This window comes from Prinia subflava, chromosome 1 (assembly GCF_021018805.1).
Source record: "Prinia subflava isolate CZ2003 ecotype Zambia chromosome 1, Cam_Psub_1.2, whole genome shotgun sequence".
In the NCBI taxonomy this organism is placed as follows: domain Eukaryota; kingdom Metazoa; phylum Chordata; class Aves; order Passeriformes; family Cisticolidae; genus Prinia; species Prinia subflava.
In genome coordinates this window covers 134,539,526-134,557,436 of record NC_086247.1, presented here as the reverse complement: position 1 = coordinate 134,557,436, position 17,911 = coordinate 134,539,526, and the positions used below count along the sequence as shown (strand labels likewise).

The window sequence follows — 17,911 nt, the reverse complement described above, 5'->3', positions numbered from 1 at the left end:
CATCCAGGCAATACGTACTGATTACTTCCAATATAAAGCAACGAAATGTGTCCTAGGTGGTGAACTTGCATTCCAACTTTGCATCTGTTATTTATAAGCAGTAACTGACATGATGACAATTTTTTTTAAATTAAGCTATTGCATTTAACAGTGTTTAAAACTGCAACTCAAATCTGATAGTAGACCTCAAAATGGGTTATAAAGAAGCTAGGCATTCCACAAGTAGAAAACCTAAGATAAGCTGGAAAGCCTTCACTTTCTTTTAAATTTACAGCAGTTTTAAGTTGATATTCAGCAATTATTACTGCAGACTGATAACACCTCAAGCATGTAAGGTGCCCCCCGTTTCTCAAACTGATTGTGATTTGCATAATTTAGTTACCTCAGGAAGTGATAAAATAAATGCTAGTTAATTTTATTTTATATTAATGTTCTAGAGTTCTTAAAATTGATGAATACATGCTTCAGGGGAAAAACCATCAACAGCACCCTTCAGCACTCAAGGTGAATGTCAAAAATGTGAATGACTCATAGCTTTCCTCAGTACTTTCAAGTTCTTCCTTTGAAGGGGACAAATATGTTCAGCATGACTCCTATCTTTAGTAGAGACATTTTAACTGTTTTGTGATAGGAAGAGTACAGGTCCTGAGAACAGGTAGGACATACACTCCTCTCAGTCCATCAGTACAGTCTTATGCTGTAGTTCTGTCAGTAAAATCAAAGACAGCACTCGACAAAAGATTGACTCAAAACAACTGTCTGACTTTAAATCCTCTCTTTTAAAATAAACTTGTGATGAATGTTCGGGTTTAACACAAGACAAAGAAATAAAGTTGCTTTGGATAAAGGAGACAGAATTCAATTTACTCTCAGTTTAACTCATCATATGCACTTAAAACTATCGTTCTGTTTTGTCTCTAATTATACTTGGTGCCATCATTACTGGCCGTAGCAATTCTGTTCTCTTTCAGTCCAGGGGTGAACTGGCAAGTCAGTTTTGTGTGATGTAAGCCACAGTGGAGGGTACTCACCACAGGTGTCTTCATCTGATCCATCCCCACAGTCATCCACGAGATCACAGACCAATAAACTGTCAATACAGGCTTTTGTGTCTCTGCACCAGAAGCGGTTTGGACCTTCACAAGTTAACACTGGAGGTGGCAGAGCGCAGTTTTCAAATCTGATATCATCTATGGCTGAGATGCCCTTATAAATACCCAGGCTGATTTTATCAAGTGAAAATTGGAAAGCTCGTGGGAGGCGTCCAAGCTGGATGACTGCCTTCAGCCATCGACTGCCCTCGCTGTAGTACGTCCTCCAAAGGACCGTGGGCTGCTTCAGCCCGTCCACCAGCAACTGCAGCTCTGCCGCCCCAACTGACTCTCCATAGTTGTAATACCTACAAGGATAAAAATAAGACTGTTACGTGGGCAAATGATGACAGTGGCCCACAGCAGTTGCAATGACCAGCATCTTTTCTGTTATATTTCTGTGATATAAAGGAAGTCCACAGGACCTGTAATTCAATCTACTTTCTGAATGATCGTAGGAGAGGCTGATATACCAGTCTATGCCTCACCTCAAGAATTGAAAATTTTAAGGAAAAAAATCATACTTCATTAAATTGAAACCCATAATTGAAGAGACACATTTCCTTTCATATTTAAGCAACAAACACTGCTCACTCAGATGCATAATGTCTTTTTATAAGTACATAATTGTAAAATTCCAAGCAAGAAAAACAGAACACTAACTGAATGCATAAGTATGCCTTCTATCTATGTTAGTTATTGTTAACGTTGTCTTCTACAGCACTTAAAAATGTTAAATACTCTAGGTTGGCAATTGTACAACAAAACTGGGAGCAGAAGCACATATACAACCCACAGCTTGCAATGTCCTACTTCAAGTCATGAATCTTGGATAAAAAGACAATTCCACTTCCTATGGCAGGTGTTTCTGACATCACTGAGACAAACTGCACTTAATAACATCAAGGTCAGGCCAAGCCTTTATTTAAACCATAGCACCAATTTGGCCTTAGTAAACAAATTATCAAAGTTATAATTTTCTGTATGTCTTTGACAAGTTTACCCAAAGAAAATATTTCTTTGGGTTTGATTGTTGATTTTTAATTGTGGAGTTTTGTTTTCTGTCTTGTTTTGTCTTGGGATTTTGTTGTTGTCATTGTTGGGTTTTTTTTGTTTGTTGTTTTGTTTTGGTTTTTTTTCCTGTGTATATGAAAATAGAAGTGGAAGCAAAGAACCAATTCTCACACTGGAACTTTTACTTAAAAATGATAATGTCTAATTTTGGATACTTTAGGTGACTCAAGAACCTATTAGATTTTTCAATGTTTTCCTTTTCTTGAAAAAAATTCCACATTTTCAAATTTACTTTACCAAAGAATTTTTAGCAAAAGGACAATGGTGTTTGTCCATGTATATACAGGCACAATCCTTTACTATAATTTTTCTCAGAGCCTGATAACAAAGTCATGTCATGTTTCATTTCTTTTCTCCAAGTGTTACATCTTATATCTGTATTGTTCACAATGAACACTATATGCTGACAGAATAAAATGAAATAAATACTTCAGAGAAAGATATATCTATTTCAAACTATAACCTCAATTTCAGTCCAAGAGAAGCAATGTGAGATGACCCAAGAATTTTCAATGTAAATTATTTCATACCAAAAGGACAGTGTGCAATTTGATCCTGCTTGCCTGAACTTTGGGCTTCGTAGCCGAGCTATTTGTGAAATGCTGTTGCTGGTCTTCAGAATGAACATAAAATGACCTGTTAAAATAAAACAAAAACAACTTTTCAGGCGAAAGAAACAAAGGGTTTATAAAGGTTTTTTACAACATTCACGGCCTCCACTTAAAATCTGGTTGAAAAGCAGGTTTATCTATTCCACTTCTCTGTTTCTAGGCCTGTCTTACCTTCAGGTTTGTTATAGGTGTGATCCCGTGGAGGAGCTTGCTTCTGAAATGCAGGTGGAAGAGCACTGCTGGAACTTCTTACCCAGTCAAATTCATCTGCATTTACAGCTTCAATCCAGCCACAGCTCTCTCCTTCAAAGTCACACACAGCAGCTGGGAAAGAGACATTTCATTTCTATACACAACGTTACTAAAAAGCTTTGCAGTATGAAAAGTAAATAAAATGTTTTTAATACGCCATCAATATTCTAGAAATGAGTCTGGGAAAGGAGCATGGAGAGGCAGAATGTCTTCATACCCAACGTGAGGTATTTGCTCAGGAAGAGCTGAGTAAAAGAGCAGCCACAGAGGAACAACCAAGCCATGAGAATGTGCACTGTGCTCAGTGAAACAGCTCCTTCTCTCTTGGGCTGCTTCAGCCAAAGCCCTCAGAGCAGGCAAGGAGGTGCTGAAAACAAACCTCACAGTCCTCCTGGTATGGAGCAAGAACACTGGGCACACAAAGCAGCAACAAACCTTCTGCAAGATCTTTTTTATTGTTGTTGGAGCCAGAAATTAAATCCCTTTTTTCCTAAATGCCAGCAAGTCTGTTAATGATAACAAAATCCTTTCTCTATTCATAATTGGAATAAAGTTAAATACCAGGCTTTAGTGAGACTCTGTGATATTGGTAATCCCTGAAACACAAACTACGGAAATGAAAAAGATCCAAAAAGCATATTCAGCTACATTATTCAATTCTTCAATTAAAAGAGCAGTGATGTTTTAGAAAATGTATACATTACAAATAAAGGGGGGAAAAAAGGAGTAGAAAGGTGTAAATTATGAATGAATGTAAATTGGCATAGAATCATGGAATGGCCTAGGTTGGAAGGGGCCTTAAAGATATTTTAGTTCCAGCCCCCTTGCCATAGGCAGGGACAGCACTCCCTAGACCAGGCGGCTCAGAGCCCCAGCCAGCCTCAACACTTGCAGGGATGGGCTGTTCACAGCTTTTCTTGGCAACCTGTTTCAGTGTCTCAGCACCCCCATAGTAAAGAATTTCTTTACACCAGGTTTTTCTCTCTGACATTTTATAAAAATTCTTAATTAAATCAAAAAATTATATTTTATATTTCTGCAAATGTAGGCTTGAAATAAAAAACATTAAGAGAAATATTTAAAGACTTTAAGAAATAATTTATTAATCATACACATAGAAAAATTAAAGCAAAATTCAGGTATGACTGCCAGAATTCTGCCATTATTTTATAACTCCTATCACAGCTTTCGGTGGTCATATAATGCTATGGTCATAGTATAGTATGCAGAATATGCATATCAGAACCATATGAAGACCCCCGAGGAATAAGATTACACCAGTTTTTATGTATGGAAAATATGGGGGGTGTTTTCTATTTGCTGTGTTTGATTTTGTTTGTTGTCCTCATTAGAAACTATGTTACACTAAATTACACATTTTTTTAGAAAGAATGAAAAATTACTAATGAGACATATTAGTAATATTGATGGCTATAGCTTCTAAAAAGAGAAGGTTTTGCAAATTATTAAGCAATTAGAAGTCCACAATTAGCCTCAAAAAATTCTACAAATTTGGAAGAACAAATAATGTTTAAGGGATCAAAGAAAATATATGTTTGCTCTACATATGTGGGTCAGAAATGCCAACAATGAAATGATGCAAATCAAATGTGACTTAAAAACAGAAAGAAGGAATTTTTGACAGAAATTTTTGATAGAATAAAACAAAGACAAAATATATCTGCAAACATTCAAGGACCTAAGCACGAGAGAAATTGCTAAAAATCCCCAGAGACACTATAATGAAAAAGGAATATGGACAGCTATTTTTGATTTTCTTCTTACTTGATGGAAGAAACCATCACATATTCCCAGGAGAATGGCAACAAAGAATATGACAGACTTTGGACACAGATGGTTACACCAAATGAGGCAAATAAACAAGATAAAACTGTTAAGTCTGAGCCCAGACTTCTTGCATCTGTAACTTGTAACACAGACAAAACAGAAAAGAAAGGATGCACTAGACCATTTAGCTTAAGCATGGATGAGTACACTGAGACAAAAAAACCCTGAAACCTTCAACTAAATCTCAAACCAACTATTTAACACCTAGGGAAAATACAAGAGTACAGCAAGCTGGTAGAGCCTGGGTGAAATGCACTTGGATCTTGCTGCTTGGTAAGACTTCCATTATCTAATTGTCTTGCCCCATAACTTCTTTGACTGGCACTTCCAATTCAGACAGATTATTCAGAAAAAAAGTCTCTTGCTTGGCTACTTTTGCACTTTCTCTCACAGTGAGCTCACACAATCTAATCTGCCTCCTCTCCTAAGACTTTTGGTTTTGCTTTCTCCTATTTCTTTTTCTCACATGCTGTCTTAATACTCTAACCATCACAGGAGCCTATGCACTCTTCCAGGCTGTCTTCTCTTCATGTGCCGATGAATTTATTGTTAGTATTTCTTAAACTTGTTTTGTCATCCTTACTGTGTATTTACATTTAGCCTACCAAAATTTGTTGCCTTTTCTATATTTTTAATGTAGGAAATACTTCAACCATTTGTCTGATACTTTTTAACTCCTAGTGGCATCCATGCCACCTGTATGAATACATTTTTCTTTGCTGCCCCTTTTAGCATAGTTTTTAACAAGCTCCCTCCCTAGTCAAGAAGGAATCAGTGATCCTGTGAGCATCACATTTGAGAGTGGTTGGCTTTGTTGATGCTTCGAGAGAGCTGCCTTTATATCCTCAACAGATTCAGTTGTCTCTGAGCTGACTTGTTACCACAAAACCCTAGATTTCTTTCTGATTTTGGGTTCTTATGCAAAATACTTTCTACCTTTCTGTTTTGAGGAGTTTTATTCTAAGGCCTTCACAAGTCAGATGTGCAGCTTTGCTGTTAGCTGAGTGATGCCTAACATGAATTTAATGAACAGTCCTGCTCAGAACAGTATTTTAAAAACAAGTGTTTAAGATATTAGCATTTCTTCAAGAATGGAAGTTCATAAATCTCTACAACCCCCAAAATCTCTCCTTGTCTTTCAGCCCATGGAAATTTATACAGAATGCAAAACTTTATCAAATTTATAAAAAATAAAAAAAATCCACATGAAGAGACAACATCATCACTACTAGCTTATATTTTCTTTTACTTCAAAACTGTTTCTACATTCTCCAATATGCCAATAAACTTTAAACTAATTTTTAATCAGTAATTTTAAGATAAATTTAGGAACTTATTGTTAGATGGCAAAAATAATATCATCAGTTCTAGGAACCAGTTTAACTCTGTACACAGTCATCTTAAACTATTTTAAGTCTCTTTACAATACAAACACACTGAAAAACACAACTGCCTTCCCAGTTTTATATTTTCTATCCCAGCTACTATTTACTAATTTCATTATATACACTCTATCAAATAACACCATTCTTTGTAGGTGCAGTGGCCTCATTTCTAGAGTGACAAACTGAATAGAGGACAGTTAAAAAATAACTGCAAAAGTTCATCAGCAGGAAGCAATGCTAACTGGAACAAACAAACTAAGAAACAAAAGATGAAAAGCAAGTCACTACTTGAAGTTCAAATGACTCTGGTCTTTACAAAACCAAAGGCAGAATTCCCCTTTCCCTCAATTTTCATCTCCAAATATTAATTGATTCAATTTCGAAAAAAAATAACCATCAATCCTCCAAAAAACAAACTAGAAACAAACAACAACAACAACAAAACACACACACACACAAAAACCAAAACCAAAACCAAAACAAAACAAAAAAACCCACAAAAAAACCCCAAAAAACAAACAAACAAACAAAAAACCCCAAAACCAAAAATGAAACCAAAAAATCCACACTTAAATGTAAAGGTTCAAAACAAATAGTTGTGGTAGTCTCCTCTACAGAAGGCTACAGGAACAAAGCACTCCAGAACATTTTCTTTTGCTAAATTCTTTTGGGAAATCAATTTCAATCACCATGAAATTACAACAGACTTCTTTGTGATTTCAGTCATGTGGGCTTTTTAGTATTAGACAGGCATGATATGTACATAACACAGCGGTGTATATCACTTGTGAAATGAGAAATAGCTTTACCTGTAAGGAAGGCAAAACATGCAGATTAAAAAAAAAATTTATAAATAAATTTAGTGATATCACTCTGCATCTATATTTTTAACAATTAACTGTACTAAATGTGTCCTAACTTAGTTGTAGGACTTACAAAGATTGAGTTTTTAACAGGGGGAAAACAAACTTGTAAAAAAAAAATCTATAAAACTGAAGGGAAAATTCCTGGTTTTACTGGACTATATAAAAAATAAAGTCCAATGGTTGCTATTCAGGTCTTCTTGTTATTCACCCTGTTTTCTCTGCCACTGAAGTTCATTCAATATTTTCTATCAAAGGGCATAATTTGCCAAATAAAAACCAAATAAGTGTAACTACTCAATGAGACATAGGTTTTGCCCAAAAAATACTGTGCAGATATTTGCTGAAAGAAGCTGACAAGTTAGGCTTATGATTTCTGGGTTCTGTAGAAATTCTCAAAGTGTGTGGTCTCTGTTGGAAAAATGCCCTTGCTCTTTCCTCAGTGCTCTTCTTCTCCACAGCCTATTTCCTGTTTTACCTACTACACAACTGTTTCTCTGTGACCCATTATCTCAGTCCCAGTATCACTGGAAAACTGGAAATCCTCACTCTCTTCCCTCATTTCCCCAAGCAGCTCCTTGCTCCAGGTCCTCCCATGTAGTCTCAGCTCTGTCATTTAATGGTCACATTTTCCACCAATCCCTCCCAAAGTATCACTATTCCACATGTGTACTTTTCATTCCCATTCTCTCCTGGTTTTATTCTCTCTTACGAGACAATTATTCCATTATTTTTCTCTCTCCTGACGCTGGGTCAGAGGCACTTTGATCAGCTGGTCTCGGTTCTCCCCCCAGAGCAGCCCAGCTCCCTCCTGCCCTGGGGTTACTTCTCTCCTACACCAGCAAGCTCAAGCATTGCAGTCTTTGCACCATTTCTTGCCCACTGTCAAAGGAGTTTTCCTTTCTCTGTAGATGGGATTTCAGTCCCATCCCTTCCCCATTTAGCTTCCATGAACCGAGTCTTATGCAGTTATCTAGGCACTTCCAGGATTAGGTACCCTCTCCAATTTACAAGCTGGCAGTCTTTTCATTCCTTGGACTTAAGCCCATTTCTCTGATCTGGCTCTTGTTTCTGGTCTCACCTTTAAGAATTACTGATTTCTCTAGCTGAAATGGAGTAGCAAGCATATGAGACAGATATTTTTGATATGCAAGATTTGACTCTAAAAACGAGATTTAGGAAGAGTTTCTGTGTAATTACAGCAGAAGTGCTATGTTTTGCCAAGATTAGTAATGGGAAATATGGGGACTGTTTCTTAAAATACTGAGGAGATTTTTATTACTTATATGAAGATAGCCATTAGAAGCCAAATATTATTTCTCTTTAGACAATTATGCCACAAAAGTAGATTATAAGAACCAATATGTGCATCCTTCTCTTTACTTGCCTTCTAACTCAAGGTACATAAACTCTGTGCAAACATATAGATTATGTCCAGTTTATGAATTACCTAATTTAAGGCTAACTTCTGCTGCCCTAAATTGTACACCATAGAAATAATAACTATTAAATGTATCTTTCATTTAGACATAAACACAAAGAAATATCATGCATTTATGTGTGGTGGTTTGGGCTGGGGTGTAGTTAATTCCCTTCATGGTAGCTGATAAAAGGCTGTATCTTGGATTTGTGCTGGAAACAGTGTTGATTATTCAGGGATATTTTAATTATTGCTGAGCAGTGTTTATGTAGAGCCAAGGCCTTTCCTGCTCCTCACACTGCCCCACCAGCAAGGAGGTTGGGAATGCACAAAAAGCTGTGAAGAGACACAGCCAGGTAACGGATACACCTCAATATATCAGTGACTGTGCACGAGGTCAGGCTGGAGCACCACAAAGCATGTGAGCATGGATAAACCTGTGAAAATATGCTATGTTTTATTAAAAAATAAATTGTTTTATATAAATGAAAATTATTTCATATTTATTTTATGTAGAAGCCCATATAATTATTCCTGACAATCCACACCATAAGTAGACAGAGAAAAAAAAAAAAAAAAAAAAAAAAAAAGGACACAAAAGACAGAGCATAAGGGAGGAATTAGCAAAGGTCAGACAGAATATCAAGAATATGTTACCAGATTGCTTTCCAGCCTGATCTTATTCCATCAACATAATTCTTAGGGTGCAAAAGTGAGCATTTAGGCTACACCAAATGTGTAGGTTGTAACCATAGAAGTCATGCTGCACATTCATCTTCCAGAGACAAGCACACAATATGATAGCTGTGTTAGGTCACTGCAGTAAATCTGCAGTTTGAAAAAGGCTGTTGCATTTCTCCTCTGCTTTAATGCATGGAAGTCAAGTATAAAAAAGTATAAAAGCTTTATGGCCATAGTAAATTCTTCATCTCTAGAAGAAAATCTGTGATCTAAAAGTCAGGGGTAGCAGCACTCAAGAAAGAAAACATTTTGGCAGTCCCAGAACTGGTAATCTTCAACTGAATTCTTCCAGGCCTGGCAGGACAAAAAGGAACTCATTGGAGTGGAAGTGAAAATCAAGAGATGTCTCAAGGATTGACATTGAGAGTTAAAAAAACTGTACAGAGACCTGGCTTATTCAGTGGATGTAGTGGACCCCAACATCTAACTAAATCATCTCTCTGGAACTTAAAATTATAAGACTTAAATGAAATTTATTTTAAAAGACATTTTAAGCCCATGTAATAGCCTTTCCTCATTCTCATACAAAGAGAAAAGCAGTAACAAGGTCAAGATGCACACAATCACTATTAGATGGAACAGCGTGGGAAAAAAAGAGTTAATGTTGATGAAAGCAACAATGTACGTGGAAGAGGTGAACAAAAATCTGTGCTTAGCCAAGTTTAGAAATAAGGAGAATTGTCTGAGAAATATGAAATACTTGCATCCAAGTGCAGGAATATGCAAAGAAAATATAGAAAGTAATGGTGCACTACATAAGCAATATGATGAAATACTATTTGAAAATAATTATAAGAGCTATTCAGGTGCTATAGACTACCAGATTAATGTGCTGAAAGGCAAGTTTATTGCTTGGAAACAGTCAACTTGCCAAAGTGCTTGCAGGGCCCTTTGTGTACCTACATTGTGCTTCCCACATTACCAGCTGTAGTGCTAGCACACATTGAGCCAGCTCAGCAGCAACAATGATTTATTAGTCAGCAATATGCTTAGAGCAAAGTTCACCATAAATATAATGGTTCCAAAGTTTAACCTTTAGCATGGCATTGTTAATGCATTGTCTTGGCAAATGAGACTTGGGTATAATAAAAGTTTCTTCAGTTATATAATAAGAGGAAAAAGAAAAAAGAATCAGTTGCCATATAGACTACTTATAATTAAGGCTGGTCTAGGACTGCTTGAACACCTTGCTTTACATTTGTCTTCAGCCAAAGGTCTAATGTTGAAATGGAAACAGAGGCTGAATAGTTAAAAGGAAATATAAATAGCCACAAAAAAAAATCTTAATTTTCTTGATTAAAAGCTACCACTTCATTGCTATCCCAGTGCAGTGAAAGTTGTGTGCAGCTAAATCTACTTAGAACATTTTTAATTAAACTATTGATTTGGAAGTGTTATTATTTTGTCAGAGAACAAATACCCTGTACTTGAATTTAAAAAGGGTAATGGTAGAAAAATCTAGACTATCATAACCCAATGCTGCATAAGGTGTGTAATCATAAGTAGATTAAAAATGGAGTGTTATTAGAGTTTCAATATGAGTAACATGGACAGGGAAGCAGTAAAGAAGCAAAAACTCTTCTCATTTATGCCCAGGGAAATGAGAAGAAGCAAAAGACACTTGTTCTACTGCAAGGGTGATCAAACACTGGCACAGGGTGTCCTGTCTGGGTTGTCTCCATTCTCACAGATATTCAGAACTCTGTCAAGCTCAGGGCATTCTGCTCTGGTGGTCCTGCTTCTAGCAGGGTGATGTTTAACCACTCAGGAATCTTCAGATGTCCCTCCCCACCTCAGCTGTGCTACAGGAACATCAGAATTTTCTTCACTTTGGTGCACAAGAGGAAAGATATTCTGCTTAGAGAACATTTAATAGTAATTTCTGATTTTAGCTAGGTAAACTGTTATCTAGTAAAACAAAATGCAGTTTTATCCTTCAAAGTTCTGTATATTTTGGACAGCAATCTTTCTAAACACTTAAATCCCTCAATACCAGTGGCCTAGCTGAAGAAGATTCAAAATGAAAATTGAAGAGAAATTGCACAGAAACTGTAATTATTTATTTGCCCTGCTAATAGTCAAATAGATCTTTGTTTATCTGAGCAACAACTCTCAAGTCTCCAAATAAAACCCATAAAATATGAACAGTGAAATTGGATTATATTAGCACTTCTAAATAAGTTTATGTGTTTTTATGTATAACAAGGCACAGAAAATAATTTAAGGATTTTTGTCTACAACATTTCTGTTATTTGTGCTGAATGTGCTAGAAAGCATCATGCTCTATTTTTAAAAAGAAAACTTGAATTAAGTATTGCTCATGGCAAGTCCTTTTGAAAACGCATCACAAGTTCTACAGCAAAGTTGATGGTTCAAAGCAAGAGACTCATTTTCAAAAGTGCAAACTATGACTGTGATTTCTTATGCAAGAAGGAAACTGAATGAATCAAAAAGACTTTTGAAGCTGCATATTAGAGACCCTGAAACAGTTCCAAGCTCCCTGCTGACTGTACAGTGGAGAGGGATTCCGAGATGCATCACCTCCCTCTACTTTCCCACGTGTTTGTTTCCATGCAGACAAAGCCCAGGCATGTGGCCCTGACAGGAGTCACAGCACATCCAAACAGAAGGTGATGACTCAGCCTAAATTATATCTGTGACCAGCTGTGGTTATATATATATATAATATATATATAAAATATATATATTATATCTTGGTACAGCTGTGGCATCTTCACATCAAAAGTAAGTATATAAAACGTACAATTTGAATGCAAGTCTGTGACCAGTGCATTAGAATTATAAAATAAATTACTATTTTTTAAGTAGCATCTTCTACTAAATAATTAATCAAAACCTTTTTTTTCTGGTTTTAATGCTAAGAGAGAAGTAGTTGCTACAGAAACTAAAAGGGAAAAAATCACAGAATAGAATCAAAGTGAAGAAACTATTTCTCAAGAGCTTTTACTTTTAATTAAATTGCAAGATTTATGAAGTCATGAAAGCATTGCAAATAGGACAAAGAAACAGTCACAGGAGCTTAACAACACAGATTGTAAAGTTTTCACTTACGGCATTTGCTTTCATCGTGGTTATTTGGGCAGTCAGGCTTAAAATCACAAAATTTGTCAGGTGAAATACACTGCCCATCCCCACACGAAAAAAATCCCGCTGGGCAGTAAAAAGATGAAGCATTAGCATCTGCAGATTCTCTTTCCCCTTAAAAATCAGAAAAAGACATGTAAGTAAACCCACAAATATATAAAATTATTAGTGTTTTTTATCTTCTTTTAATATAGTAAGGAACGGAGCAGCACCTATGCAGTATGTTAGATTATATCCCAGCTAGTGAGAAACACAGACAATCTCAATGCCTGTTGGTCTTAAACTATACCTTAATGCCCACAATATTTGAACTTTTCTGTGAAAAGTTATCAAATACACCTTGATGTTACAGAGCCAGGCTCCTGCTCAGAGGCCAGGGGCTGGTTTGGCTCCCTGCTCCTCCCCTGGGAGCCAGGCACAGAATTTTCACCAAAGTGTTCTGCTGTAGCCATGCTCTGTCTGGGAGCTCTGCTGTGCTCAGGTCACAGTGACAGCTGCAAGAAGCCAAAGTCGGGTGTGCCACCATTACTAACCTGTACCTCAATTTAGACACTAGAAAACACCCTAAATTTCAATGGACAGGGAAACAAAAAGCCAGGGTCTGCTGGTTTTTCTTTAGTAGATTTTTGGAAACTGAGTAAGTCAGAGGAATGATGAGCAGCTTTTCATATTCTTTGTTTAACTTAACTTTTTTAAATACTTGTATTTCTATCCAGACAGAGATTTTTTAAAAAAATAACTCCCTGCTAAAAACAATATCGTATTTCTATCCAGACAGAGATTTTTTTAAAAAATAACTCCCTGCTAAAAACAATATCGTATTTCTATCCAGACAGAGATTTTTTAAAAAAATAACTCACTGCTAAAAACAATATCTTTATGATTAATGGGTAAATGAGGGAGTTGTAGGGAAAATAATTAAAGTGAATAACTCATTCTCTAAAAACATCAACCTCACTGTATATAGGGATCAGAGAAGCCTTACAAACACAACATCAAAGCTCTTATTATGCCTTTAAATTTTTGGATAATTAATTCAGGTGTCTGATGGTATAACTCATCAACATCACCCCTGACTGCACCTGTGCCCATGCTATTTTTGAAAAGCAGCTGTTAGCATCCAGAGGACCAGGAGTGTCTGACAGACAGCTACATTGTTTTGTATTTCCATCCATTGGCTCTTCAAGACTATAGAGTGTGAGCACAAAGACAAGCTTTCTGGGCAGTTATTATATGTCAGATATTTAGCAGTAATGACTGGAGAAGCTTCTTGCCCTAAAGGTAAAGCTCTTTTTATTCTTTAGTGGAAGATACAGGGTGACCTGCTTCACTTCTGCCTCTGCACTCAAACATGAATGTGAGCAGGTCCTGCACAGTAAGTGGTATCAGGAAATTCCCACCAGAGCTCACTTTGAATATCAGTGCAAACTTCTCAGAACAGCTAATGTATAACACAAGGATGAGAGCCTTCATTACAGAGCCATGGAATGGCCTGGATTGGGAAGGACCTTAAAGATCATCTGGTCTTCCATGGGCAGAGTCAAAGACCCATCCAACACAGCCTGGAACATTTCCAGGGAGATGATGGATTACAGCATACCAACTTCTTTTCTCAGATTATCCTTTATTTTATTAAAAGTAACTTCAAGTTGTCAGTCACATCACAGTTTTATATAGCAGACTTTGGGGAGAACGTAATCGAAAACAATGAAACTTGCCTTCACTTTCCTGGCTGACTCCTGGAAGTGATCTGTTCACAACTACACATTCCTCTGTTATACTGATATCATCAATAGCAATAGTACCGTTTGCTGTTAGAATAGTACCTAGCAAGATAATCTGTAAAGACAGAAATAAAAGTTAATTCATTAAAGGTGACACGATAAAAATACACAAACACACACACACATTATTTATATATTCCTTTATAATTTATGACATCTGCACAGGAACTAAATAGTTCTTACAACCAACTCTGAACATCAGCCAGGAAGAGATAGAACTGAGATTTGGTGGAGTCAGAAATTTGCTCCTCAACTGTCAAAACCATAACTACTTTTACCTAGGGAAAGTTATGCAACCCAGATGACCTTGCTTCAATCAAAACTGCTAAAAGTCCTCACTTATTGAATGAATGCTCTTCCTGCTGGAACACATAAAATCTATATATCTTCTTAAATTAGCTATTGGGCTCATCTATACAATACCTGATGGAGTTAGCAGTGTGGTACAATAAATGTAGGGACAGATTGCAAATTGAAGTACCTGCACTGTCAGGCTCCCCGCTGTGCCTGGGTGGATCAGGGAACAGATCCTCCTATAGGTTGTGTTGAGGCAAATGGAGGACAGGGAGGTGACTCAAGACAGCCAGCAAGGCTTCACCAAGGGTAAGTCCTGCCTGACCAACCCAGTGGCCTTCTATGAGGAAGTGACTGCATCAGGGAAGGGTCACTGCTGTCCCATATCTGGACCTCTGTAAAGCCTTTGACATGGCCCCCACAACATTCTGCTCTTTAAATTGGAGAGAGTTGGATTTAATGGATGGATTGTTTAGGTGGATAAAGAATTGGTTGCATGGTCACAGTCAGAGGGCAGTGGTCAACAGTTCTGTGTCCTGTTGGAAATCAGAGACCAGTGGTGCCCCTCAGGGGTCTATATTTGCACCAGTGTTATTTAATATCTTCATTAATGACATAGTGTGATCAAGTGCACCCTCAACAAGTTTGCCGTGGTGCACCAAGCTGAGTGGTGCAGGTGACAATACCTGAAGGACAGGATGCCATCCAGAGGGACCTGGACAAGCTCAAGAAGTGGCCCATGGGAATCTCATGGGGTTCAACAAGGTCAAGTCCAAGGTGCTGCTCCTGGGCTGGGGTAACCCCCAGTGTCCCTATGGGCTGGGGGTGAATGGATGTGGAGCAGCCCTGCCCAGAAGGACCTGGGGGTGCTGCTGGGGGAGAGGCTGGACATGACCCAGCCATGGTACTCACAGCCCAGAGAGACAAACGTGTCCTGGGCTGCACCAAAAGCAGCGAGGGCAGCAGGGCAGGGAGGGGATTCTGCCCCTCCAGTCTGCCCTTATAACACCCCATATGGAGTATTGTTTCCATCTCTGGGGTCCCCAGCCCCTGTTGGAGTGAGTGTAGAAGAGGTGACCAAGTTCATCAGAGGGATAGGGCACCTCTCCTATGAGGAAAGGCTGAGAGAGCTGGGTTTATGCAGCCTCAGAATGAGAAGGCTCCAGAATGACTTATTGCAGCCTTCAGTACCTGAAGGGAGCCTACAAGGAAGATGGAGAGGGACTTTTTACAAGGTCATGTAGTAACAGGACAAGGGGGTTGGATTCAGACTTTAAAAGAGTAGGTTCAGATTGGATATTGGGAAGAAATCCTTTACTTTGAGGGTGGTGAGGCACTGGAACCGGTTGCCTAGGGAAGATGTGGATGTTCAAGGCCAGGCTGGATGGAACTCTGACAAACATGGTCAAATGTAAGATGTCTTTGCAATGGGGGTTGGAACTAAATAATCTTTAGGGTCCCTTGACGTTTGTCACAAAAAGTTATTCTAATGCCTAGAATACTGAAACAATAACTATGCTCTTTAATAGATAGACCTGTAGAAAAAGCTGAATTAAATTATTTTTCATAAGAATATGAAAGAATAGAAATTCTCTTTAAATATTTCATCATTAAAATTAAATTAATTCTAAAGGCCAAAGTAAAATATCTTTTTGAAAGCAAAGTAAATGTGATATCTAATTACCTGAAAAGGTAATTCTTCAGGTATACTTTCTACAGGTATATTCACTTTTGTCCAATTCATTGCAGGAAATCCTGAAATATCATGTAATTTTTCCAAACTTCCATTTAATGCAGTCCTCTTAAAGACAGAAATCTGTGAATCCTGAGATAACCGGTACCAAAATTTTACCTGTTGAAAGAATTTTTAATGAAAAGCTTTAAAAAAAATATATAATAAATCTGCAATTAATTCAGTACCAAGTAATATATGTACATTATAACAAAGATTGACATGATGGGTCTAAACACAGACTTGGCACAAAAGATGGGGATGTTTGAAATTACAGCAGATTGAGGAGCAGTATTGTGTCCAAAGATAAAACTATATTTAAAAGTAAAGCTTACTTTTACAATTTACTTTTAACATCTCTAACAACTGATGCAGACTGAATGATGACTTCCCTTAACTTCTTTATCATAGTAAGCACTTAGAAACTTCTCAAAGATTATTTTTCTATACAAATGCTGAATATATGACAATTTCAAAGGCATGTTAATCTCAGAAGTGCAATAATTAAGATTCTCATATGAAAGTAACTTTATGACTTTTTATTTCCACAATCAACATAAATGGATATGATCTGAAAACAGATTTTTAAAACAATCTATTCATCTCCTGAAACAAGCAGATTGACCCATATACAGGAGGAAAATACAAAGACTGTATGTGGATGAGGCTGCTTCTGAGGCAGAAGAGATAAGAAAACAGTGACAATCAAAATTCACTCCCCTGTAATACAGAGTAAGTCTGATATATGTAATTTTTCTTTAGTAATACCCAGGGGGAAATTCAGCTGAGAACTGAGGGGAAGAAATAAGATTTTCAAAGACTAATTTTTTTCTTTCCCCCTGAGTCCTTCCCACTTTTCCACATAGACAAAGACTAAAATTTCTTCATCTGCAGTATCTTTACTTCCCTGCAAAAGCCTTGATTTTGATAATACTTGACTCCTCATGAAGATAAAACAAGAGTTGGATCAGTCGTGCAGAAATATTCCTGTTAAAACACACTGCTACTTTTTAATATCATCTGGCTTCAGGTCTGGTAGACTCAGTCTCTCAACATTTAATTTTACCACCACTCATGAAAATCATGTCTTATATAAAATAATCTTGATCCTTATTAATAAATTTAAATACTTTCATGTAACTCACTCCTCCAGCAAAAAGCTTAAGAAATAGAAATCAGCAGGTATTCAAACACTTTCCAAAATGAGCTGTTTGAAGAATTCCACTCTAAACAATTTAGATGGCTTTTGTATTTTAAGCAGCTTTTCAAACAAATTTATGCCTTCATTAAATAAATAATTTTAGCTTCCTTCTTTATGTCTACATATTCTACTATACAGTGAATATTGTGTCCATTAAAGAGCCATGAACAGAGAGCTGGGACAAGAAATTTGCTTCTATAACTCCAAAAACCTTGAGCTAAATGAAGATGTTTCTTAGCTTACATCCACAAGAAGACCCAGCTACAAGAAGCATCAGAAAGGAGTTAGTTCTAAGCTTCAATTAACCAGAAAGGCACAATATAAATCTGTTACCCTTCAACTCCTGTTTTTTTCTTTTCAAACAACTGGAGCTAAGGAACTTGTAAAGCCAATAATAAACATAGATCTCTTTGTGTGGATCCTTTTATCCTCTCAGTGGGATATCCAACAGAGGGCATCATCTCACATTAATAGGCAGAGAACATAACACATCCTAATGAGCAACCCGTA

At 37.0% G+C, this 17,911-nt stretch overlaps 1 protein-coding gene across 1 annotated transcript in view; it reads right to left on the bottom strand.

The window, feature by feature from the left end:
* Positions 1 to 17,911, bottom strand: part of MALRD1 (MAM and LDL receptor class A domain containing 1) — a 230,822-nt gene that overhangs the window by 169,971 nt on the left and 42,940 nt on the right. The window contains exons 12-16 of the mRNA XM_063413520.1: positions 16,153 to 16,320; positions 14,109 to 14,229; positions 2,948 to 3,100; positions 2,696 to 2,801; positions 1,032 to 1,399 (exon numbers count right to left, since the gene is read on the bottom strand). Of these exons, the coding sequence (XP_063269590.1) occupies positions 1,032 to 1,399; positions 2,696 to 2,801; positions 2,948 to 3,100; positions 14,109 to 14,229; positions 16,153 to 16,320 (916 nt within the window). The remainder of the gene's footprint in view (positions 1 to 1,031; positions 1,400 to 2,695; positions 2,802 to 2,947; positions 3,101 to 14,108; positions 14,230 to 16,152; positions 16,321 to 17,911) is intronic.